Source organism: Lactuca virosa, chromosome 1, assembly GCF_052849685.1.
Source record: "Lactuca virosa cultivar CGN04683 chromosome 1, Lactuca_virosa_CGN04683_v6, whole genome shotgun sequence".
Classification (NCBI taxonomy): domain Eukaryota; kingdom Viridiplantae; phylum Streptophyta; class Magnoliopsida; order Asterales; family Asteraceae; genus Lactuca; species Lactuca virosa.
The window spans coordinates 74502885-74529263 of record NC_136426.1 but is presented as its reverse complement, the minus strand read 5'-3'; the positions used below and the strand labels follow the sequence as shown (position 1 = coordinate 74529263).

Genomic DNA, 26379 nt, shown 5'->3' with positions numbered 1-26379 from the left:
AGTGTCGCCATGGATAATACATATGTTACTCTTTCTATGTCTATCATCATTCAACTGATTACCATCCGTCTCTCTTCATCTAATTATCTTTTGTGGCGAAATCAAATGCTACCCCTTCTTTCCTATCAGAAGCTTAAGGACCATGTTGTCGGCACCACTGAATCGTCGCCTGCCACCATCATTACCGACATAAAATCTGTTTCGAATCCAGACTTTCTGTCGTGGTCCGATGCAGATCAGCGGGATGTTGTTCTTCGTCTCTCCTCACTCTTTGAAGAAGCTTCGGCAGAGGTTCTCAATCTCTCTTCTGCTCGTTCCATCTGGACTGCTCTCGAGTCCGCTTACAGCAACTCCACCATGGAACAGATTCAGTCGCTTCGCGGTCAACTTCATCACACAACTAAAGGCACGTCCTATGTTGCTGAATATGGTCGTCGTTTTAAAGCCATTTGTGACAAATTGGCTGCTATTGGTCAATCAGTGGATAACATGGATAAAAACCACTGGGTCATGTGTGGTCTCAATGCCTCCTTCGAAACCTTCTCAACAACCACTTGTGCCTTCAAACCTTTCTCGGTTTTTCGTGACCTATTAGCTCTCGCCGAAAGCCATGATATTTTTCTACAATCTCTTCATGGCTCGAACACTACTCCTCCTGATGCCTTCATTGCAAATTCTGGTTCTCCTCAAAATTTCTCTGGTCAACGGGGTCGTGGATCGTTCTTCTCATGGAGGCTCCAATAGTGGTTGTGGTCGGGGTCGTCGACCACCCCACTGTGAGCTATGCAGGACAAATGGTCATTTTGCAAATGTTTGTCCTAATTTAGCCACATTTGTTAACCGTGCTCAGTCAAATATGCCACATGTGGATGCTGATCTTGCCCAAGCGTTTACTGCTTAATGTCATATCTCTAATCCGGATTTGTATGTTGACTCTGGAGCAACCGATCACATGACTTCTTTGTCGGATAATGTTTCTAATCCTGCACCTTATGTGGGTTCGGGCACTGTCACCTTCGGTAATGGTAATGTTCTTCCTATATCGTGTACATGCAGCACTCGTGTTTCGTCTAATATTACTTTGTGTGATGTACCGGTTATTCCTAGTCTCACAAAGAATTTACTATCTATCAGTAAGCTCACGACTGATTATCTGGTTGACATTTTATTGTCCCAACCATTTTTTACTATTCAGGATCGCAAAACGAAACAGCCTCTCGCTCAAGGACGATGTGAGAATGGATTGTACGTTCTTCGCAACAAGCTGTATGCATTGGTGACTACCTCGAATCGCGCATCTTATGAATTATGGCACACACGATTGGGGCACGTCTATTTTGAAGTTATTTCTCTTTTGAATAAACTAGGATATTTATCTCTTACATCGGTGTTACCCAACCCGACTTTATGTGAGCCTTGTCAATTGTCGAAAGGCTATAAAGTGTCTTTTTCATAATAATGCAAAACGCTCAACTCATCCTTTGGATTTAGTACATTGTGATTTATGGGGACTTTCCCTGGTTATTTCAGTTGATGGTTATTCATATTATGTTGCCTTTATCGATAATTATTCTCGTTTTACATGGTTATATCCTCTGAAAACCAAGTCGGCATTTTACTCAGTTCTTATGACTTTTATTAGGTTTGTTGAGACACAGTTCTCCCAAAAAATCAAAGTTTTCCAGTCAGATAGTGGGTCAGAATTCGTTAATAGTACCCTTTCGCAAGATTTTTGAGGATGATGGTAGCTTTCACCGTATCTCATGCCCATACACGCCATAAGAGAATGGTCATGTCGAACGTAAACATCGTCATCTCGTTGAGATGCATTTAGCCATGCTTTTTCATGCTCATGCTCCGACGGCTTATTGGGTTGGCGCTTTCAGTTCTGCTGCTTACATTATCAACCGACTACCCTCGAAAATATTGAACAACAAATCTCCCTTCGAACTATTATATTCTCGGGTGCCGTCTTATGAAAATGTCAAGACTTTTGGGTGTCAAGTCTTTCCCTATCTCCGTGATTATTCGACCAATAAACTTGCACCATGAAGTCTACCATGCATCTTTGCTGGGAACAAATCACAATATAAAGGCTACCATTGTCTTGATCTAACCACTTCTAGAATTTACATCACCAGACATGCTCGATTCAATGAGATTTCCTTTCCATTTACAAGTGAAAGTTCCTCTACTTCATTAACCTCATTACATTTGTCCACCTTTATGGATGAAAGTATTCCTACACCAAATCAAGCACCCCCACATATGCAATCAGAGTCCACTAACACAGCTACCCCCACCTTGTGACTTATGCATTTCTACTCCAAGTGACTATAATTCCCAAGATGACTCCTCCTGTCATGCGTCATACCCTCCACCATCACCTAACTCTGCCGCCCAATCGTCATTTGTCTCTGTTACACCATCATCTCCCTCACCTGTTGATAAACATAATATTATACCTACTAGTTTTACCAACTATTTAACTAACTATTACAACTAAGGTAGTGGACCTACTCACAAATAATATAGTACAAACAGTCGGGTATCGAACTTAGGAAACAGATTTAATTTACTAACCTGACTACTAACATATTTATCTAAAAACAAGCAATAGTTAAAAAGGGTTTTATCTGATTTTTAAAATTCAAAAAAACTTAAGCACTTAACTAACGGTTTTAAATTTTAATCAATATACTAAAAACACTTTCGTTTAGTTCGAATCCGACTCTTCTCTATGGTTAGTTACTAATTATGGATTATTAAAGTTGGTTACGAATTATTATGTAATTAGCAATTCAAGTCTATATTTACTAATATTTTCACCAATTCATGTACTACCTTGTATGGTCATACACAAGCAAGCACAAAATTAGTTATTAATTATAGATGGGCTATGTAAGATTTATCTAAGCAAACACAATTATGGTCACAATTATGTTCTCCAGCACAACTAAATTTGTTATTTTTATTACTTATTTAATCTAGGTGTGGTCACTCCTAGCTCTAGCAATTTAATGGTCACTAAATCACTAGGTAAACAAGTTCATGTAATTTAATGGTCACTAAGCTACACTTAACTTGAATTAAAGCAACAAAGTCACAAACTTTAACATGCTAGGTAAGGATAATCAAACACAAACACAAAACCAACTTATAAAATCCATAAATTAATAAACTAATCCATAGATTTAAGGTTTCATCTAGTTAAACGAAAGCAAGCAAGTTTAGATACTCATGACTGAAAACAAAAACACAAGTTCAAAAGAAATCGACATGTCTAAAGTAAATCAAACTGATGTGATTATTTGTTCTTCAATTTCTTAATCTTCAAGCAATTTCTCCTTCAAATGTATGTTTTGTGCAATTTTTTGACCTCTAAAAACGAATATCTCAGACTATCTCTCCTCCCAAAAGCTCTTTCAATCGATAATGCAAAGGAGTTTATATATTTTTGCAAAAGTCGTGGTTCACGATGTGAAATAGGGGTCTTACGTCGTGATCTTGATGGATATCCTTATCGTGCAAGGATTCTGCCTTCCGCATGCTAATCTTCTAGAATTTCCACCTCACGTCGTGGTCTTTAGATGTCACGTCGTGAGTTGGGGTTTTCAGCTAAAATCTTCTTCTTTTAAGCTTCAATCCTCCAAAGTTCCAATGTTTGTGACTTCTGGTCCTTATTCTTCATGGGTGTCTTTATTGGCTGCAAAATACAATTTAATTCAATAAGTATCATATATCTTTGCAATTAACCAAAATATTACTTAAAATGTATTAAAATATTTCCTAAAAATGTGTATAAATATGACAATATCAAAATACCCCACACTTATCTTTTGTTTGCCCCCAAACAAAACTAATTTATTTTAAGTTAAACTTTCATCACAAATATCACATAAGACAATCCATTTTGAACTCAACCATTATACCAAGACCTAAATGTGCATATGTGTGTCTAAGGTTCCTAAAAACTTCCCAATTTTAAATACTCACAATCCTTATGAACTTTGACCCCTTAGTTTATACAAAACTCATTTTTGCAATCCTTCGAATCCATGCTCGAAAATCTTTCTTAACCTCAAGGTATTTTTGGTTAAGTTACCCAAGCATACATAATCTAGAAAAATTACAACTTTTGATACCACAATGGAGCTCTTGGAATTCTTCACTTCTTTGATATTTGCTTCTTCGATTTCAACACCTTCTTGTTTGATTTTTGGTATCTTCGACTTTTTGATTCTTCAGAATTTTTGATCTTTTGATCTTCATACTTTGACCGCTCCAAAATTCTTTCAACTTTTTTTTTGGTAATTTCTCTCTTTTTTTTATCTCACTTTTTTTTCACTCAAATCATACATGATTAAGCAAGGGAGCTTAACTTCAACCTTTATTAGGTAGAGGTATTAGTCTAAGTGCAATGACTACATAAGCTCTCCTGGATAAATTTTAGGTACATGCTGCAAAACTTATTATGTCATATAAACTACCAAATTGTCTTTCATATCTCATGCATTTTCACTGAACTTTGGAAACCACAAATATACTATAACATATGTTGGCTCAATTAAACATTTGAGCTCGCATTGGATCATCCCACGCAACATTAGCAACTTAAGTTTTTAAATATCACTAGATTTAATTTTAAGGTTATTATTTCAAATCTATTTTTAACTTTTTTTTTTAATTTTCTAGCAATTTTCCTTTTTCGACCCCCTAACCCACACTTATTTCATACAATGACCTCATTGTATGCACAAAATAATTTAAAAGCAATAAAAGGGAGAAAAATGAACAAACTCCACTGGGATAGAAGTGGCGAGATCAATTATGAACGCGTGTAGAAAACTTTAACACCTTGAGTACGTGACTGGAACTTGGACTTCATTGATACGTGTGAATGTACCGGAAAGATGTGAATCATAAACTTGCATCTTCAAAAAGTGTGGTGCATAAGATCTTCAAAGTACATCATCTCAGTGTGGGAAAGCATACACCACATTGTAAGGTTGAAAGAGTAGAGTAAAAATACAATTTTTTGCTAACCACGACGTGATAATAGTAGGTCACGACGTGGTGTCGATATAAATCGAATTCTGAATCGTAACGGCATTGATGTCACGGCGTGAGAAATAAATGTCACGTCGTAAAAACTGGGTGGAACATAAAGCAATTTTGCAATAATTCTTCCATTCAAGTAATGTGCAATTGACCTTCTTAATAGGTTAAGACCCTTCTAAAACTCTTATTTTTCTAGAACTCTCTCTTTCTCTAATCTCTTTTCGCACACGAAATTTACCCCACATTTATAAAAAAATTATGGGCTTCGACTCGTAACTCTAAAACACACGGCTTCTCTTGCTTTCTCTATTCTCTCATTTTTTTTTGTCTTTTCTCTCTCTTGATAATCTAATAAATTTGCAACAAAACAAACCATTTGGTGGAAAGTAGAAAACAACCATCACACAATTTGGTTACAAGTTTTAAAACATACCAAATTAAAAACACACCAAAATAAACGAAGAAAACAAAAATAACTAGAAAGAAAAATAAAAAGGATAAAAAATCAATAATCATCATCTTTGTTTCTGGCTCCACTCAGCCCTGCGCAATCTCCCTGTCTCAACCATAGCTCCTCCCATGTCAGAATATAAGGATAATGAGGTGGCATGGTAGGCGGTCGCTCAACGTTAAGGTATGAAAATAAAACATCGATTGCTTAATTATGATAATTGATACCGCCATAGATATTATCCAAATATGTACCAACCCGACTTTGGAACGGGTCGGACTGGTACTCCACCAACGAATTGTTAAGGAGGTTGTTGTGGTATACCCCTTTCTCCACATGCTCTTACGTTCATCCTTCCTCTTTGCCTCGGTTGCTCCCCTTGTTGACCAATTTGTCCTTCATCATTTTCTGGGGGTATGACATATCCCCCACCAAAATTCACCACAACTCGTAAAAGACTAAAAAATCGAGTCGTCAAATCCGACTCCTTGAAACGTGCCAGATTCTGAATAAAGTTAGGACTCAAAATCCCATATGAACGAGCGAGTCGTGTAACCAAATGTCCACCAGTAATAGGACTACCGGGCTGAGAATTTACCGCCTTCGTCCCCAAAAATCTTGCAAGCATGTAAGGGAGGTCACAAAAGACTCCCGACGTGATGATGCTCCAAAGATAGAAAAGATTATGGGAAGGCAGCTTATCACCGTGATGTTTGTGATTCATGGTGAAGGTAGTCAAGTGGTTCAAGAACCGATGGATGGGTAACCGAATCTATCCTTCGCTAGCATTCCGCGAACTATACTCATGATTAGAAATGGATCTCCAAAATTACACATCAAGCAATCCCGTAGTGAAGTCTCGAACACAACCCTGTAAAAATAAGATGAAATATGGTGATTATGTTTCCGCTTCTGTGTAAAATCCCATTCGCCAAGCAAACTCACACATATATGCTACATTCTCGATAGACACCTCTGAATCTAAACGCAAGGGCTCAGTTGAATGTCGGGTCAGCCATCCGTTCTTCAAAACTAATTGTGGAAAAGAATTCAACGGACAACTCTCGATAAACCGATTATTGAATGGAAAATAAATTACGCCACCCATTGCATTGGAAAGTGAACTCGTATCCTACATATAGATTTGCCCAATATCGCTCCAATTCCGTCACCATACCAACCCCACTCGGCCAAGACCAATCAATCACAGGTACTAACGCGAACTCCCGATTATATAACCATCCCAATTTAATTGTTGAGCATGGATTGCGAAATATTTTGTGGGAATCGATATAGTGGATGTGCACTATGAGCATCAATATGTTCTTCTCGGTCTCATGGTACCTGAAAAGTTAACAGCAAGAAAAACCAACAAAACCACCAAACAGATTAAGCAATTAAAACAAAACTGAAAACTGAAAACCCAGTTTTCACGTCGTGGTGTAGAAGACCACGTCGTGAAAACGGAACGAACTTCATACTATCGCCGGTCATTTTCATGACAAATGTAACTCAAATCCATGTTTGGGGTTTGTTTAAGCTGCTATTATATGGCTTTTAAACATGCATGCATCAGTGATTCACATAAAACAGACCCCAATTTCAACATTTTCCATTATGAACAAACCCTAATTTCTAATTACTAAAAATCTAATGAAATTAAATATTGAGGAACTTAAAACACATACCTTTGATGATATTGACGTAACAAAGAAGTATGAAAACAAGATTTACTGCCGAAATCACAGTGTCGGGGACCAGTTCTTTGTTCACGATGTAATATTAGAAACGAAAGTGTTTAAACGAAAGTGACTGATATTCTGAACATACGTCTGTGACTTTGATTACTCCACATTGTGGGCTTGGGCTCACGTCGTGGGCTTGACTTGGCCGAATTTTTATGTGTTGTTGCATTTTGGACTATAATTGTCTGGGTTGTTTTAGTCTAATTGGTCCATCTAGAAACTAGTCTATTTCCTATTATTTAATTTACGAAATCATTATTATTTGTTCTAAAAAATGTTGTTCATAAAAAAAGTATTTTTCTTTTATGATAAGGACCCCAAACTCGATTTTGAAAATATATGGAGTGTGACCAAGAAAATTTATCCTAAAAATGCAAAAAAAATGCATACCGAGCTCGGGTTGCCTCCCGAGAAACGCTTCTTTTTTATGGAGTCATGAGTCGGACTCTGTGCCACCCTACGTGGTATTGTTTGGGGGTATGATCTCCATATGCACCTTCTGTTCCCTCTACCTTTTCTTGTACGCTTGCACCCTTCTTACATAAGCTTTCTTAGAATTTTCCTTCTTCATTTTAGAATCACCTTCCTCGCGCTTTCGTTTCCCCCCTTTATTCTTCACAACAAGTTCAAGTTCTCATTTTTCTTTTTGTAGCTCCTTAGCTTCAACATCCATCTTATCCAAAGTTTGCTTTCTCAAGTCTTATGTAATTTTTTCTTCATCACTTGATACCAAACTTTCTTCACTTTCTTCACTCATTAGAGAGTTTGGAGTTTTAAAAGCAAAGACCTCAAAGAACTTTGGAATTGAAGCTCTTGGCTTAGTACACTTGACTTGTTCTCTTGTTTGAATTTCTTTTTCCATCAATTTCTCTAACTCCTCAAGCTCGTTTTCTTCATCCATAAAGAATACTTTATTTTATGCATAATCTTTCTTGAATCTGTCTTCAATGCCAAATGTCATTTAATCATTACCCACTCGTAAGGTAAGATTTGACTCGCGAATATCCACCAAGGCTCGCACGGTATTAAGTAAAGGGCATCAAAGGATAATTGGGACATCTTTATCCTCTTTCATATCTAACACCACAAAATCGATTAGAAAAATAAATTTTCCAGTTTTTACCAAAATGTCCTCAATTATGCCTTGAGGATGAGTCACTAAACGATTGGCCATATGAACTGTCATTCTAGTAGCCTTTAATTCTGGAAGGTTGAGATTTTGATAAAATAAATATGGCATCAAATTTATACACGCTCCAGAATCGGCTAAAGCATATGTCTTCATGTTATTTCCAAATTCACATGGAAGTGTAAGGCGTCCAAGATCTCTCATCTTCCTTTGTATCCCTTCCATAATAACCATGGAACTTTTCTCACTAAGGACTACCTTGGAGGTCTTCTCTAGTTGTTGGCGAGTGTCAAGTAAGTCTTAAAGAAATTTGGCATATTCGGTAACTTTTGCCAAGGATTCAATAAAAGGAGTATTGATCAGAATACCCCTTTATCATCTTGGTGTGTTCTTGACCTTGTGGAGTGCATTTTTGATAGTTTGGTGCCTTGGAAAGTAGAAGAAGAAGTTGGTGAAGGAGAGTGGTCGGAGTTGAGCTTGAAGATCCGGGTTATCTTCATCATTTGGCACTCATTCGAGGTATAAAGCTCAGAACTTGCCTTGTTAATGCTTAGATCTTCCTTGTTTGAGTTTTTGGGTCTTTTTGGTCCCATAGATGAGATCTTGTGAGTTATTGTCATTTATGGAGCTTAGAGTTGCCATTCTTGGTGTTCATTTGGTCCTTGAGTCACAAAATTGCCATCTTTGAGGCTTTGAATCATCCATGCATGAGTATTGGTCATTTCTATGGAAGTAGATTGTCATTTTCGAGTTTGGGTTATGCAAGCCATCAAGTTGTCGACTTTATAGTTCAGGACACTTCATATGGCTCAGATATGTGATTGGAACCCTATGTCTTACGAATTTAAGTGTTTCATGGGATTATGGCTTAATGGGTGAGTACGTTGAGCGTACAAGCCAGTACGTGTGACGTACAAGCCATGTAGCCTGTACGCTTAGCGTACAGTCGAGTACGCCCAACATACTCAATGGATTTGGGCTTCGCGTCTTTTGGGCCTCGGTTGGGCTACTTTCTTGGACTTTGTGTCTTGGGCTTTAGTGGGCCATCTGGAATCGAATCTTTGGGCTAGGGAAACATTATTGGGCCTTGGGCTAAGACCCATGTGGAGGGATAGGGCCCAATTAGAAATTGGGGCATATGTTGGATTGTTTAACTTTTGGGCCCTTAGGTTGTGATTTAGGGTTTCATTCTTGGACCAAGTTATGATAGGGGTAAAATAGGCTTTTACCACATGTAGGGATTTTTGGTTATGAGGTAGATCCCGAATGTTAATCAACTTTTATTTGGTAAGTGATAGCTCGGGGAGCTGTAGGACCAGCAGTGAGGGATCATTCGTTTCGTTCAGCTTTTCGAGGTGAGTTTTCCTCACCGGGTTTAGTGGGTCTAAGGCACAAAGGCCGACCCTTGTTGATTATGTTTATATACTCGTTGTCTGTGTGATACTTGTATGTGCTTGTATATGTATGCTTATTGGTTGGGGCCCGTATTGCGAGTGTGGGCGGGGCCCGTTATGTGAGCGTGGGCGGGGCCCGTATCTCATTGCGCGGGGCCCGTTATGTGAGTGTGGGCGGCACCCGTATCTATTTGGGCGGGGCCCGTTATATGATATGTTGGTATGTGGTATCTTGGGAAACTCACTAAGCTTTGTGCTTACGGTTTTCAGTTTACGTTTCAGGTACTTCCGGTTCCAAGGGGAAGAACTCGAGCTAACCGTATCGCACACACCATGGAGATTCTGCATTTGATATTTACTCTGATTTTGATACATTTGATACATTGATTTGATGAGATGTATGGATGATGTTTGAAATACTAAATTTTATCTATTATAAAAAAGAAAATTTTGGGACCATATTTTTGGATGTTACACATTATTTGATATCTATTTGACTCCCACATCGATTCAAGTATCAAAACATCAAGATATATACTTCAACTTCATGTTTATATAACAAGACTTGAAGTTAGTTAAGAATTCAATTAAGATTTGGGTTTAAAACCAAAACCGAATCGGGGAAACCTAAGTACTCCGGAAAAAAAATTGGGCTACCTTAAAAAAAATTGGGATACACCTTTACTTTGATCCTGGCTCAGCCACTGCACGTGTGGGAAATGGCAATGGTCGGAGATACCTTGTACTCATGTTGTGGTGGTATTCAAGGATCTGATATATCAACAATGCAATGCATGGGTGTCATCGTACTTCACAATGGAAACATATCGATCAACATATGTAGATGTTATGTTTCATGGGCCAGTTCCAGCCTAATACGAAGAACCGGATGAAGTCATGGTTGTTTTTCCACCATTGACGGATAAACGACAAGCTGGACGACCTAAAAAACATAACTGTATCCTATCCCAAGGTGAAGGTCGGATTCATAACAATGTAGACATTGCCAAAGGATCGGTCACACAAGTAGAAACCGTGACACTTTGTTTCCCTCGGAGTCAACAAAAAAGTGAATCTTCAAGTATGATAAAGTCAAGTGGAAAAAGTAATGTTAAGTCTAATAGTAGACATACTAGTCAAAAAGTTAGCCAACAACATGATACTGTTGATTTAAAAAACTCGTAGTGATGTTTGTACGATATCATAATATTCTACAAAATGTTGTTTAGAAGGATAAACTTGTTTTTGCTACATCTTCATAAGGAAATTGTTTTAAAACATGGATAAAGAAAACCATAACTCAAACATTAGCGTAATATGCGACATCTATCCACTGGACAATGTCAACCCACCACCTAGCAGTTCGCTCGTGTGCAGTAGGCTGCAACAACTCGTTGGGGGGACGCTGCATAAAAAAACAATATATAAAGGTTAATATGAAGTTATTTATGTCATACCAACTTATAAATTATATGGTGGACTAAACTACATACATTAGTAACATCGAGAATACGTGTTGATAATCAGGTGCATACAACCACCCCATCCTAGGGTATGCAACTGCCTGAGGGATAACACCCATTATAGAGGAACCAACAATACTACTATTGGGAAATGTCTCCAAGATCAAAATCCACAAAATTAAGATGACAAACAACTTACCAAGTTAACAAAGTTACAATACTTGTTGTTTAAAACCTCTTATTAAACATAGTATACATACCTTAAATGCATATACAAATCCCTACAGAGTATATGTGTGTCTACTGCCAATTCTTGACGCATTTGGGTTCAAATGGTCTTCAATCTTATCAAACACAGTACGCATCTGTTTGTAAGTGAAATCCCATATCAATCTGCCCCACGGGTAGCTATGTCAAAAAATTACACTTAATAAGGGTTAGATTACTCAATTTCCCTAATAATTATCATTTTTATATAATGTGGGTAAAAAACTGTATACCTGTTAAACTCATGTAAATTAGAGACGAGTGTCATATGTTCATTAGTAACTAGCCGTCGCAGATATTTCCCCTAAAATCCTTGCTCTAACATATACAACACAAAGACTCTCACCACATCATTATTGCTTAATTGATGAAGTAAGTTATTGAACACGTTCGTAAGGTCAACTATACTCACCGAACATGAAAGTGACATAAATGGAAACACACGTTCTCCGAATTCTACAAAACCACAACTGGAATGGAAATAATCCTCGAATCCCAAGCTGGTGACCAAGCATAATGCTTTCCTGTCAAAGCAAATTCGATAGTCGCCAATCGGAAATAGAAGCTCTTCTAGGTCAACTCGATCAAAAGTAGTAACTTCCTTGCACATAAGATAGTGATTGTTAGAGTGTATATTGTTTTATGTTTATATAGTGCAACCCATTTGTATTTTGTATTGGCTTAGCCCATTTGTATCTATTTGTACGTGTATATATATTGAAATCAATGACATGATTTGGGTATGGGAAAATACTCTGTTATCATGGTATCAGAGCAATATATTCCCTTCATATTTTACCTCCTTCTTTCTCTTCTTCCTCTCGTCTGCCTCTTGCTTTCTGATCTGAGATTCCTTCTTCTTTTTTCTGTGTGCATCATGACTGGAGGAGAAGTTCCACCAAAGAACTCTGCATTCACGCCAATCACAGAAAAACCATATGGTATTGCTAATATACGTTCATCCATCCCCATCATTCTTGATCTTGATAGAATGAACTACGACTCTTGGAGAGAGCTTTTTGAAACTCATTGCTATGGCTTTGGTGTTGGTCATCATCTCAAAGAACCAAAAAACCCAGCTTCTTCGGACATGGACGAATGGTAGCGCATCGATAATATAGTCAAAATGTGGATATATGGTACTCTCTCACCCTCTCTCCTTCAACTGTCTTCTAAACGGAAACCTAATGCCTTTGCATTATGGTCCTATCTCGAATCTCTCTTTCGAGCCAACAAAGATTCGAAAACTATGCAACTCGACACTAAGTTGTGCAATATATCCATGGGCAATTTATCTGTTACTGAGTATTGCACAAAGATCCAAACCCTTGTTGATCTTTTTGAAAATCTCGATGCTGAAGTTCCTGAAAAGAACATTGTGATTTATACAATAAATGGTTTGTCTCCTAAATATGATCATGTTGCAAGTATGATTAGACATCAGAAACCACTGCCATCGTTTCCGATACGCATTCCATCTTACAAGTTGAAGAACAACGCATCCAGTTAAATCAAAATTGCAATCCGGGTCACTCCCATCTTGACTCGTTTTCACCCACCGTTCTTACCGTCGGATCTCGCTCAGGTCCGCCCTATTTTTCTCGCAGCAAGAATAGTGGAGAACGTGGTGCTCGTGGAGGCAGAGGTAATCGAGGAGGTAGAAACGGCGGCAGGGGTGGTCGCCGTGGAGGTTCTGGTCCGCCTCAAAACATACCCGTTGGATGAGGATTTGAGTGGTATCTGCTCGCAGGCGCCACCGGATCTTTTTCATCCTCTCAGCATGCCGACCTACTCCCCCTTCCTATCTAACAGCGATCAAGTACCCAAAATCCCACCTGACCCAATAACTCTCAAAAACAACAATACCGTCAATCTGGGCTAGCCCATAACTCGCAGGCCTTCACTGCCTCGATTCAGCAACAACCTCAGCCCACTCCTCCTTGAACATGGTTCGACCCACATACCACTCCCCAACAACAAAGTCAACCAACCGCTCTCCCAGAATTTTTTAGTTCAATGTAATTAAATGACCCAAGCAATAACGGTTGGTACATGGATACGGGGGTCGCTGCTCATCTTCACTCAGAAGCAGGTATTCTCAAAACTTTTAGTGATCACGTTTCTTCTTCTTCTATTTTAGTCAGTGATGGATCTAAAATTGTTGTAAGTAATATGGGTGATACCGATCTTTCTTTTTCTAATCCCTATCGCCCACTTTCTCTTAAAAATATTCTCGTCACTCCAAATATCATCAAAAATCTCATTTATGTTTGTAGTTTTACTAAAGATAATTCGTGTAGCATTGAATTTGATCCATTTGGTTTTTCTGTGAAGGATCTTCAGACCAAACAAATCCTCATTCGATGTGACAAATCTGACAATCTATATCCTGTTACAACCCCAACAAATCAAGCATTGCTCTCTCTCAGTCCAACTCTTTGGCATCAACATCTTGGTCATCCTGGTCGTCCCATTTCACAACATTTAGTTTCTCGTAATTTGCTTCCATGTAAAAACTCTAAAAGTTTGCACTTATGTCATGCGTGTCAGCTTGGAAAACACACCAAGTTACCTTTCTATTTGTCTGATTCAATTTCCAGTGCTCATTTTGAATTAATTCATTATGATGTTTGGACATCTCCACTTACAAGTACTAGTGGAATAAAATTCTATGCTATTTTTCTTGACAATTTCTCTCATTTTGTTTGGGTGTATCTGTTACGACATAAATATGATGTCTTTGCCAAATTTGTCCATTTTCAACAATATGTCAAAACTCAATTCAAAACCGAAATTAAATCTTTTCAATGCGATAATGGGGGAGAATACAACAATAATCAATTTCATCAACTATGCAACGAAAATGGAATCCGCATTCGTTTCTCATGCCCATACACATCCCAACAAAATGGGAAATCCGAACGCATGTTAAAAACCTTAAACAATATGACCCGTACATTACTTTTTCATGCCCACTTACCTCCAACCTTTTGGTTTGAAGCTCTTCACATGGCGACTCATCTTCTAAATATTCTTCCCTCCTCCACTCTTCAAAATGATATCCCCTTTCATAATCTTTTCAATAAAAATCCATCCTACTTTTCAATAAAAATCTATTTGTACGTGTATATATATTGAAATCAATGACATGATTTGGTTATGGGAAAATACTCGGTTATCAGTGACATTCGACACCCATCGACATGTTCATGTAATCACCAAAACATGATTGCCTAAACATCGCCCACAAACTGGTCGGTTTTGTAAGTGCGTCTTAATTTCGCGCCCAAGTTTAGGTCTGCAGGTTGTAGTAACAACCGCTTCGTATGTTCTATCGTGCTACAATCAAAAGAATTATTAATTAAAGATTTTTGTATGTATGTTCCAGAGCAAAGTTAGAGTATTTGATTGTATTCGTAGGGATTTTGATTGTATTCCGGAATTAGGATTTTTGTATGTATGTTCCGGAATCCGAAAACCGGGTACGGTATTCTGGACCAAAATTCCAGACCCAGTTTATTGTATTCTAGGCATGATTTTTGGATTCCAGACTCGCTAAAATTAGGGTTTTTGATAACGATGTATCATATAGTATAAACGTATAAGTCCATCTAATTCTATAATTGTATTAACACGATTAAAATTCACAGAAAACCCTATAATACCTATATAATTGCGTAAACTATATATTTTTTAACGTATAATCTAAAATAAATGCATTTAATTAGAAACAAATTTGAAACTTACAAATAAAAACTGCATTTCTTCACTGCTATCAGAGTTGACGACAGCCATGCAACACCTGTGTCCGCGTTCCCGAAGGCACCCCTCTCTTTCAAGAGGATAGTTGTAGAAGTGTTCAGAATGGGAGAATGGGATGCAGGGTAATCCGAAACAAGGGATGTCGAAGTCTAGTCCAAAACGGGTTAAATGGTATTTATAGGAGAACCAATTTATGGGGTCGGAATTATCTAACCGTTTAACCGAATTTGAAATCGGGTCTGAAAAACCCAATTCCGAACCAAGCGGTCATTTTGCAAAAAAAAAAAAGTTATATTTTTTAATAACAACAAAAAAAAGGGTTATATTAATCAATTTTCCTATTTAGAAATATGGCTAGATTACGGTTTCTCTATTTGTTTTACTCTTATTTTAACGAATAATCTTTGATTTATCGTTTTAACACATTTTAAGATAAAATAAAAATACACAACTTTTCTTGAATAAAAGTTGTAAGTAATTATGGATAACGACAAAAGTTTAATTTGTCATCGTTATTCGTGTTGATCAAATCCAGGTCTTTCTGGTGATCTCCTTCAGGCTCCCAATCTCCATCTGCCGCCAATCCTTAAGACTTGTTTCAGCCCTACGATCCTCAAATGTCTGTAGAAAACCTATCATTTCTTGAAAGCTAGGTCAGCTCCTCACCCAATTATCCCTAATTTTTCTGCAATTTTTTTTCTCAATATCTCATAATCAGCACATACAGATTGCTACATGTGTGGATCGTAATAACTTTTTATGCTTTTGATGTTAATGGATTGTTGAACACCTGTGCGAGCATTGAATTCTTCATTGCCGTGATTTGTATCCAACTGCTACAACCAATTATTTTCTTCTGATTTAAGCGTCACTGTCTTATGGAAAGTTCAAGCTGTTTCTATTCCTTATTGTTAATCTTACTCTGGTCCTCTTTCTGCTATGCTATGAGCTAGTAGCCTTCCAAAGAGCATTTCAAGATCTGCTGGCTGTATGATAATAGGTTAGGTGGAGATACTAGGGAGATTTTGGCTTAGCAATGGTAGAATTATATGATTAACCAAAGTGATTCATTACAAATAGTTTTGGATTGGATGTTGTTTGCAGGTATCTTATTGCCAATTCCAATCCTAATTACATTTTCTGATTCTAGTGCAGGATTTGGAGTTTCTGTTGAAATGGTACATAGGAGAAACCTCTTTGCAAGCTTTACTTTGATCCAAATTCCAAGTTTCTCAAGATGCAATTAATGTCAGATGAAAGTCCAAGAGAAGGCTCTTCAGAAACAGAACCCATCTTAAACGAGTCTAGAAGTGCAGAGGGAGTTGACAACCATTCATCTACATTTGAAATAAGAACCGAAGGTAGCAGTGATTGTTCCATATCTGTTGAAGATTCACAAAGTTCTGATGCCAATGAAAATACTAGTCTGGTTGCTTCAGACCAACCACAATGCCGCATATGCCTTGATACAGAAGGTCTGTTTTTCTGTAACTCTGGAGCTCTTTCTTCTTCATAAAGCTTCAAATTTCTGTTAAAAACAATTTTATGGAGGATGTGAATCATGTGATTAAGAAGATTCATTTCTTATCCTGTTTAACTGATTTACAGGAGATGATTTGATTGCACCATGTCACTGTAGAGGCACTCAGAAATATGTCCACAGGTCATGTCTAGACAATTGGAGGTCAACCAGGGTATGTTCTAAAACATGCTAATAGCACTAACTTGATTCTATTGATTATTGCTGATGTGTGTCCACCATTGTTGCAGGAAGGATTTGCTTTCTCTCATTGCACAGAATGTAGGGCAGTGTTTATACTACGTGCAAATGTCCCTCCTGATAGATGGTGGTTGAGATTGAAATTTCAATTGCTGGTTGCTAGAGATCATGCATTCATTTTTGTCATTGTTCAACTCGTATGCAAATGCAACTCATTTATCTTATGATCTTATCTTTGTATGTTCTTGATACCATTTGGTGTTATAACATAAGAATTTTGTTTGGACACTTTGAGCAGATTGTGGCGTTCTTAGGTGTGTTGGTGTACAAATTTTATGGAGATGAACTGAGAGAAATGTTTGGATATGAAGAGCACCCTTATGGGTTTTATACAATGGCTGGTAAGTCCAGTTCTATCTCTTTGCTTGTTTTACATTTTGTGGAAATTAATTTTTAGGTTTTTGTATTTTGATAATTTAGAGTCATGTTGTGTAATTTCAGTGTTAGCAATTGTTTTGGTGGGGTTGCTGTATGGTTTCTTTATAGCCATAATATGTGGACAACGAATCAATGAACGACACTATCACATTCTTGCCAAACAAGAACTCACAAAGGTTAACAAAAGCCTGCTAATATATATATATATATATATATATATATATATATATATATATATATATATATATATATTATGAGTTTTTGTAATTGTTAAATTTTTATTGAGGAAAGTTGGTTGCTATAATAGGAGTACATTGTTGAAGACAGAGAAGTGAACAAGGGTGTTACTGAACTTGACCCCAGTCATGTCACAGAGCTAAGAATGTTGGGTCTGTATTGAACATTTGTATATTCATATATTGAGAGAAAGAGAGAGATTATCATTATGTTGTGTTTGTTGTACATTTATTTTCACACGTACAACACATGATTATTGATTAATTTATATTTGTTTGGTGTGGGGGAAGGGTAGTTATTTTTATTTTTTTTTAAATGTTTATGAAGCAATGCATCTTTCTTGATATAAATATTAATCCCCATGGATAGTCTGTTATTATAAAATTGGATCAGTTTGCTTGTATACAAATTAATTAATGTTTGGGTTACGTATTCATACAAATTACATTGTTCGTATTGTCGGAATCATAAGAGGAAGAGACTATTATCTAGTTTTGACTTTTCATATTATAAGTTTTTAACGGTCCTTTTATTTGTTATGAAATGTTTAAGTTAGGCGTTGTTTGTTTTTTCAGAACAACCACTTCTTGCTGCATCGTGCAACACATGCGCAACATTTGACATTTCGTAGTTGTTTGTTTTTTGAAAGACTTCTAACTTAAAAACTGATGCGCGTGTGCTGCGTGGCACAACACTGACCATCCTCTTCAAACAACTTCTCACTTACTTTAAGTTATATTATCCAACTTAGGCTTGTTTTAAGTTTTTTAACATGCTTATTATTTTAATAATATTTGAAAAATATTATAAACAATTGGAGTATATTTTACATAAATTCAAATAATTTCAAAACCATTTGGTAAATTTCATATAAATATTTTTTATGTTATATTATCTATAACCAAATATTAATAAATTATAAAGTTAATCATTAAAATTACCAAATTTATTGAAGTTAACCGAAAAAATAATCACATGTCTTTAAATTTTAACAAAAATGAACATGTTTTTAGCTAAATTAACAATTTTATTTATTGTCATTTAGCAAATATTATGTTTAATTTTTTTATATAAACCTCTTTAAAAATCATATCATCACAGTGATCTTTATATTTGATTTGCATATAATTAAACTAAATAATTTTTTTATTTAGATTTATTTTTAATTATTGTATAATTAATTTCAGTTTATTGCAGCAGTCTGCAGAGGTTAAAAACAAACAGATTTTTTATTACATGTTGCAGTCGTTTGGTCCACCTTTTCTATTGCAGAGGGTTGCAGATGTGGTCCGCAGACTTCAGTCGTTTTCGCTTCGAAAAACAAACAACACCTTATTCGTCAAATTTACAATGTTTTATAAAATATTATACTAAAATAATAGTTTATACTAATAATTCATACGTTCAAGATTTTTCAACAAAAATACTAAAATTGGCCAAAAACACATTTTACAGGGCAAGGGGGGTGCTCTGAAAAATGTTATTGTCCCCTACGAAATATGTTTGTGGCCGTTTTTTTTGTTTTTTTCTCGAAAACTGGTGTATATGTACATTATTATATAATACGGATAAGAACTTTAGAATGTAACAATTTTTGTTCATATTTAGTCATTTCTTTATACCGTTTTGTTTTTGTTGTTGAAAAAAATCATTATGATCTGTTATTATAGGTTTAACCGGTTTTCAATGACTCCAATCATTTTATCCGATTAGTCTGGCGAACATGAATTTTTCGGTGAGTTCTTGGTACATCAAGAAAACATACACATCAGAAAACCAGAAAAACCCACCAAATCTTCATCTAAGAAACCCACAAGAACTTGAAGCTTCTCCTCACCTTCAAGAATTCGAAAACCTAGAAAAACTCATCAGGTCCGAAAGCTCGATTTTTATGTGGGTTTTCATTTCCAAAAACTTAAAGCTTTTCTTCATGGGTTTTTGACCCAATATGTAGAAGTGCATGTTTGGTTGTAACTCGCAAGAAAACTCATGTAAGTTGGACACTCGGTGGAGAATATGATTGAAGATGCAAAGTCGTTGGAAACCCGCTAAATGAGAACATGAATACAAGTTTAATGATAAATAAAATATAATAATCCTCACAATGGTGTTTTTTGAACATAAAAAATAAGTTCAACAATAAATAATATATAATATAGTAGAAATAACTAAATATTAACAAAAATAAAAAATTTGTTATCTTCAAAAGTCATTATTTCTATATAACACCATAATTTTTTTAAATTTTATAGTTGTCCATAGGAATGAACCGGTTTGTGTTGGAATTGGCCCGGTATTTGATAAGGATCCGGGTCCGGATAGTTACGCTCGCGACACGTGAGTAAATTATACAATCGGAATCGTAGAGAACTAGATCCAAGTTTAGGGTTAGGGTTTCACCGAGTCAATCAATCTGAAAATGGCGATGAGGCAAATTCTCAACGAGATCAGAGGGATGAAGGTGAAAGATGCGGCGGCGCACGTGAAGCCGTTGCTCACAGTGAGCAACTTGAAAACATCTACACAGAGAGCGTTGGACAATTACCATGTCAAATACATTCAAACTGACTCCATCCAACCTCTCTATCATCTTTGCTTCGGCGGCATGATCTTCTCCTACCTCATCGCCCTTCCAGAGGAGCGCCGTCACCTTGAACATCAGCAGCATATCAAGGAGCACGGTGGCCACTGATTGCTGCAACAATCTGCACATCATATTCAAGGTGGGTTCTACATTGATTGTTCGATTCCCTTTTCTTTTGCTCTTGTGGCATAACCGTTTATCAAATGTTTGGGGCGTGATCAATTTTAGCAAGTCTATGATCGCTTATTGTTTTTCTTCATCTCTCGCTCAATTTTACATATTTTTAGGTTCATAAAAATCTATACTGAGCACTGATATCTTAAAAAGCACCCGCATTGATCCCTTGCAAATTCACTGGGTTTTGATTACATCTGATAAATTCAAATAGGATTCTGGTGCTACTTTGCAGAACATTATAATATATGTTGAGAGGTGGTATTTCGGGTTCTTGTTGGTAGAATGTCAGTTGTAGAGCCCTAGCTTGTTAATTATATGTATGTTTCAGTCCAATATAAATGCCATATTGCCATGATAAAGAAACTAGCTTTGATATTTCCCTAAATTCATATCTAATTAGTGAATTTAGTTTCTCTATTCTTCCATTCTAAGGTGTTACAGTTGTGTTTTATGATTGCAGTGATTGTGATTGGTCTCTTTCTGGTGTTATGGAGGATTGGAAATGGAGTTTGTAGATTGCTTGTCTTTTCTTCTGGTTTAAGCCTCATTCTGTGTTGTGCTGTGTTGATGATCCACATCCACTTTAAATAAATTGTTGAGACTATAAACTTAACAGCGTTTATTAGCTTTTGAGTTAAATCATAAATGTAAGCAATTTTTGTAACATTTAACATTGATTAGTGGCTGTCTTTCAAATATTAATTTATGCAGTGAAAAAAAAGTAATTGTTTGATAATTATGGTGTTTGGCAACGCAAGAGCTTTTAAGGTTTGAGAATTTTAGCTTATAAGAAAAGTCCCGAATTTAAAAAAAAGCTTTGTAATACGTGTTTAAAAGTTAAAACTTTTTATTTTAGAACAAAAGTTATTAATCTGAAAGCCGGATGTTTTGCAAAACTAGTTGTCAGTTGGAATCTAATAGCTAAAAGATGTAACTTTTAGAAAAGTTCCGCAAAAATAGTTGGAATCTGAAACTTTTATTTGTATAGAAGTTTTACGCAAACTCTTCGGATGTTAAAATCACTAAAAATCTGGAAGTGGCTTCTAAAAACTAAAAACCCTTAGAAGCTCATCAAAATGACTTTTGGACTCAGCTTCATTCTATTTAAAATATAACTTTATAAGCTAGTAGTCTAGTACTTTCCTATCCGATCTTTTCTTTTTAAATTCACTAAGATGTGTTCGGTTGTTGAAAAGTATTTTTGTTTTTTAAGATAGCGACTTATTTTTTCATAACTAAACACACCCAAGTATTTTCCTCTACTCGTAAAATCATGTAAAATTCATTGTAAAATTATTTTTGATCCTATAGTGTAATAGAATTGTTGATTCATTGTAAAATTATTTTTTTTTCCTATTATCATATTTTTCTTAATCTAATTTTCTCCTATTCAAAAATTTTCTATTGTCTCAATACAAATGCTCGGTGTCAAACAAAATACGTTCATAAATCTGAACAATTGTGACACTGCTACTTTATAACATCGAATCGAGGCAAAATTGAAAATCAGACAATCTACATCTATTGTTATCAATGGTATGCAGATACATCACAGATATCTAACAGAAAGTCCCTTTTAAAACTTTCCTTCATTAGTAGTATTAGGGATCACAGATTATGAGAGTTGGCCACGTCACTATTTTGACCATGTTTTTTACTCATACCCCCTTTTATTTACTACTCTCTTACAAAAAAAAAAAAAAAAAAAAAAAAAAAAAAAAAACTCAAAAATAATAAATGATAAATTTTGTCAAAACTTGTGTTCACCACCTCTTCGAATCAAGTTCCACAATGCTGTTTTGGCTTCCTCAAGTGTCTCAACCCCATTCCCTTCTTCAAACGCTAACCTCTGTATATTAAACTGCCACACACACAAACATCATTAACTTCTCCAAAAAAAAAAAAACATTTGACAAAACATGTTTTATTATAATTAATAATTAATATTATTACCTGTGCACCTTGACGAACACGAACATCTGTCCCTTTGCTATCTATGGATATCAATGCAGCATCATCCACCTCTGTTTCCATTGACAACAACTCCTTTAAGGGCTTCGAAAAAATGGCATTCAGCTCCTGAAATAAAAACATTCTCATTAGTTAAATTTAGACAACCAACCCTCAACTATCACCAATATGCTAAAACAAACCCTCAAGTCATCACCTTCAGATTCTGTTCACCTCCATCCACAGCAATCTTGTCAGGTCGAAGAGCCTCATATTCCTTTACATTCACCCAAGCAACTGTCCCAAAACCTCCAATAAAATATATATCACTGCTTCAATCAAAAGTCAAAAGTCAAAACATACATCAATCACAAAATCCAAAAAGTCAAAAACAGACCTTATATTCTGCATTCTGAAGTAGTAAAAGTTTCCCCATTGCTGTGATGGCCCTTGTTGATGTTTTGATATATACTGCTTATGAGCCCATTCCTAAAACACAAAAACCACATTTCATTTTTCTTTCAATTCCTCAAAATCAAGAAAATTCATCACTAAAGTTTGATTATTGATGTATTTAAACCTGTTGATCTTCAGGAAGGGGATAAACATCACCAAAAATAGTGACTCTTGCATTCGATAAGCCACTCCATCCAGGTATCTACCAAGAAAACTGTCAGAAAAAGGGTGTATATGGAAAGACTAAGATACTTAACGATAGTGCAAGATAGCATGCTAACCTGCACCACTAATGTACACTTTGGATCAGCTAACAAGTTTCTTGTGTGTATAGCTAATGGAGAAAAGGAAAATATTGGATCTGCAGGTAAAAGTTATGATAAAATCATGTCATTATGAGAATCAACTAAATTTAGAACAAAGAAAGGATAAGCAACTTACGCCCCATAGCATCTGGTGCAAAGTCTACCAGTGAACCAAATGGGTATCCCTCACGACGATGGTGCATCCGTGACATTACAGTACACAAGTGAGCAAACCTTGCCTTTAAGTTCAAAATAGTGAAGAAGATCACAAATTTTGAAGGTGATTGAGAAAACAAGTACCATATCACATGATTCGCATCAAAATACTTGGGGAAAAGAGGATCTGTTTACCTGTTCCATGAGATTGCGAACTGCTAGGGCTGGTCTAGGTAAGTCATGAACAGAGGTTGCGCTCTGTACACCTCCAGAAATTGGGGTTCTGAAGAGCCCAGCCCTAGTGCCTCCTGCACTTCCAGCTCCATGTGTGCTTGTAGGTGTTATCATTTCTGATGTGCTCTTTAAGTCTTCTATTCCATGAGTTTGAACCAAGTTATCCTTCAGAAAATGTGAGAAGCCATCACTACACAGCTTGAGCAGCCGATTGATGTATCGATTCATAAACTACATCACATGAAAAGGATTTGTGCTCCTTCATTCAAGTTCTACTTACCATACGTTTTTTTTTTCTTTTGGATTACTTATGATACGTGATAAGCGATTTTTAGTGACGGTTTTGTTAGGAGACACAAATGCACACGACAATCTAAGAAATCCAGTAAAATGAAAAGCTTGATACCAGAGAAAAAGATGGAGGTTGTTCAGGAGCCAAGGCAAAGGCATTATCAACAGGTGGTTGTTCATCATCTTCTCCGTCGCCTGCAACTTGGCGAGTAACAGCGGCAATACCTCGAGATCGGAATCCAGGAAGCGTGGTTTTGGGGAAGCAGAAGTTTAATCTGAGCGAAGCAGAAGAGGTAGAGGAGGAGCGCGTCTCTTGAAAGGGCGGAATGAAGACAGAGCTTGAAAGAGCTTCCATGGAGCAAGAACGAAAGATTATATAAACAGGAAAGGGGCTATAGTTTGGTGAAGGTTGGAGTAGACATGATCATGAAGTACACTTGAGCTTAGCAGCAAGAATCGGAGCAAGGGTTTTGCAGGAAAGAGATTGTAGGAAAAGGGAAAAGGAATAAAGTGGAAACTAGAAAGGTGGCCCGTTTAACCTAATATGGGTTGGGTTATAACATTATTGGGCCAGGCTTTTCTTTTGGGCTTTCGTTATATAGTAAGAAATTTATTTCTACATCATTCAGCGTTGTAACTTGTATATTGTTGCATTTGGGGTTATATTTGAAATCGGGTAAACAAGTAACAACCTATATTTCATTACTAGGTTAATACCCATGGATATAGAAAAAAAAGATATTATTGGTAATTTCAAATCATAATGACTAATCAATTATTTGCAAAGAATTATTAATTTACAAAGTTTGGCGTTTTGTTTGTAAGTTTAAAATGATTAGTTAAAATTAATATATACCGGTATGAATATCTGATCGACATTCTACGTGTATAAATGTAAAATTGCTTACCTTCGAAAATTTGAAGTAGTCGTTTAAACCTGAAAAAAGAATGACCTAACACAATAATTAAGACATTAAAACAACTTTACAACTTAATAGGCATGATAATAATTAATATTGGATTTGCAAACAGTTAATAATAATTAATATTAAAATGTTTTGAAAAAAAAAACAGATTTAGGTATGTTGGTTTTATAATGATATAAAAATAAAAATATATGATGCGTTTGATTTAAAATAATATAAGACTATTACCTTTCACTAATATAATTAAGACATTAGTTGATTTAAAATAACATAAGACTATTACCTTTCACGTTCGGTCAATCTGTATCCAATCCATCATATGCTTGCTTTAGGGATTTACGACAAAGTTAGTATATATGGCTTTGGTAAATGAGATTCACCTAAACATCATTATCACACTGTTAGCTTCATTTACACATGTTACTCAATTTCCACTCTTGTTTTCAGTTATTTCTATATGAAACATTTTAATTGTTTAGAGATAAAACATATGTAGATATTAAATTACTTATAATAATTGAAATGTCCTTTTACGTCGAAATACACCAGACTACCCCTATTCCATAGGCTCTAAATTCTAATCCTTCTAGAAAAGACAAAAAAAAAATTATCCACATCAAATAACATGAGCATCAACATCAGCATCAGCAGGATTAGGTTCTTTCATACAAAACATCTTGTTCTTCAAACTTCACTCCAACCAAAAACCTTATAATAACCTTCAAACCTAAAAAGAACAAATGGTCAACAAATGACCATTTTACCCTTGATTAAAAAAGTACATATACACTTAAAACTAACAACAATTACCTGTTTAGGATCACAAACAACATATTCATTATATTCATGAGGACTTTCTTTATGCTCGGTTTCTACCAGATAGCCAATACACAATACATATCCTAAAACAGAAGAGTGCGATGGAACTCAAAGACATATTACGCTCATTACTGAATTTGAACTATTACACCCAAGATTCTATATAATCCAAGAAACACGAAAATTATATTTACCAAGAAAAAAACCCATCAAATTAACAAATTAACAATAAAAATGGAGAAACCCACGAATAACCCCTTCAGAGTATAAAGTAAAAATGTGTAATATTGAATTATATTAACCTTTTTGCGGTGACTACACTCTTCACATCCACGAATAACCCCTTCAGAGATCCGATTGTTTGAAGTTTAGTTCTACATTAATACCATACAATCAACAAACATCATATAGGCACTATTAATAAATTTAACTGATTAAAAACAATATTTTAATACAAACATTTTCAAATGTAGACGCATCATCGCTTTTCTCAATCCATGCTTCGTTCTTGACTGGATGTTTGATGTTGTTCAAAAATACTCATAGGGACAAGAACTTTGTTATTTTAACTCTTTTTAGAGTAAAGGATGTAAGAGATTCAAACCCTGGTCGAATTGATGGAATATCAATGGTTTTTTCTTTGACATCATGCTTGTCCCCATCATAAAATTATTTTCACAAAAATTCTAGCTCGATATTATTTAATTTTTTAAATACTTTATCTGCATCATAATCAAGCTCAAGCATATGGAGTAATTTGCCAATTAGTAACACAGAAAAGTACCATGGACTGGATCGATGGTTGATATATACA

At 35.8% G+C, this 26379-nt stretch overlaps 3 protein-coding genes across 8 annotated transcripts; 2 read left to right on the top strand and 1 right to left on the bottom strand.

Moving 5' to 3' along the window:
- Positions 1 to 15756: 15756 nt before the first annotated feature.
- Positions 15757 to 17931, top strand: LOC145146370 (uncharacterized). 5 transcript variants are annotated; one of them, XM_079074996.1, is made up of 8 exons: positions 15757 to 15925; positions 16000 to 16272; positions 16428 to 16747; positions 16881 to 16966; positions 17043 to 17189; positions 17291 to 17393; positions 17473 to 17606; positions 17738 to 17931. In XM_079074996.1, exons 3-8 carry the CDS (start codon positions 16510 to 16512, stop codon positions 17828 to 17830), a joined length of 801 nt encoding a protein of 266 aa, XP_078931122.1. In that variant the 5' UTR covers positions 15757 to 15925; positions 16000 to 16272; positions 16428 to 16509; the 3' UTR covers positions 17831 to 17931. The 5 variants fall into 5 exon arrangements, with proteins under 5 accessions (XP_078931122.1, XP_078931120.1, XP_078931119.1 ...); XM_079074994.1 differs by lacking the exon at positions 16000 to 16272 and having other exon boundaries at positions 16423 to 16747; XM_079074993.1 differs by lacking the exon at positions 16000 to 16272 and having other exon boundaries at positions 15758 to 15925.
- A 2087-nt stretch (positions 17932 to 20018) lies between these two features.
- LOC145146327 (uncharacterized) lies at positions 20019 to 21164 on the top strand. The gene is made up of 2 exons (XM_079074990.1): positions 20019 to 20390; positions 20889 to 21164. The coding sequence occupies exon 1, from the start codon at positions 20087 to 20089 to the stop codon at positions 20357 to 20359; it is 273 nt and encodes a 90-aa protein (XP_078931116.1). The 5' UTR covers positions 20019 to 20086; the 3' UTR covers positions 20360 to 20390; positions 20889 to 21164.
- Positions 21165 to 21927: 763 nt separating this feature from the next.
- On the bottom strand, positions 21928 to 24323 carry LOC145146343 (Pyridoxamine 5'-phosphate oxidase family protein). 2 transcript variants are annotated; one of them, XM_079074991.1, is made up of 9 exons: positions 23936 to 24323; positions 23491 to 23760; positions 23276 to 23378; positions 23116 to 23195; positions 22959 to 23036; positions 22776 to 22867; positions 22596 to 22707; positions 22382 to 22507; positions 21928 to 22289 (listed from the first exon to the last, which is right to left on the bottom strand). In XM_079074991.1, the coding sequence occupies exons 1-9, from the start codon at positions 24173 to 24175 to the stop codon at positions 22179 to 22181; spliced, it is 1212 nt and encodes a 403-aa protein (XP_078931117.1). In that variant the 5' UTR covers positions 24176 to 24323; the 3' UTR covers positions 21928 to 22178. The 2 variants fall into 2 exon arrangements, with proteins under 2 accessions (XP_078931117.1, XP_078931118.1); XM_079074992.1 differs by having other exon boundaries at positions 23491 to 23694; positions 23936 to 24321.
- Positions 24324 to 26379: the final 2056 nt, after the last annotated feature.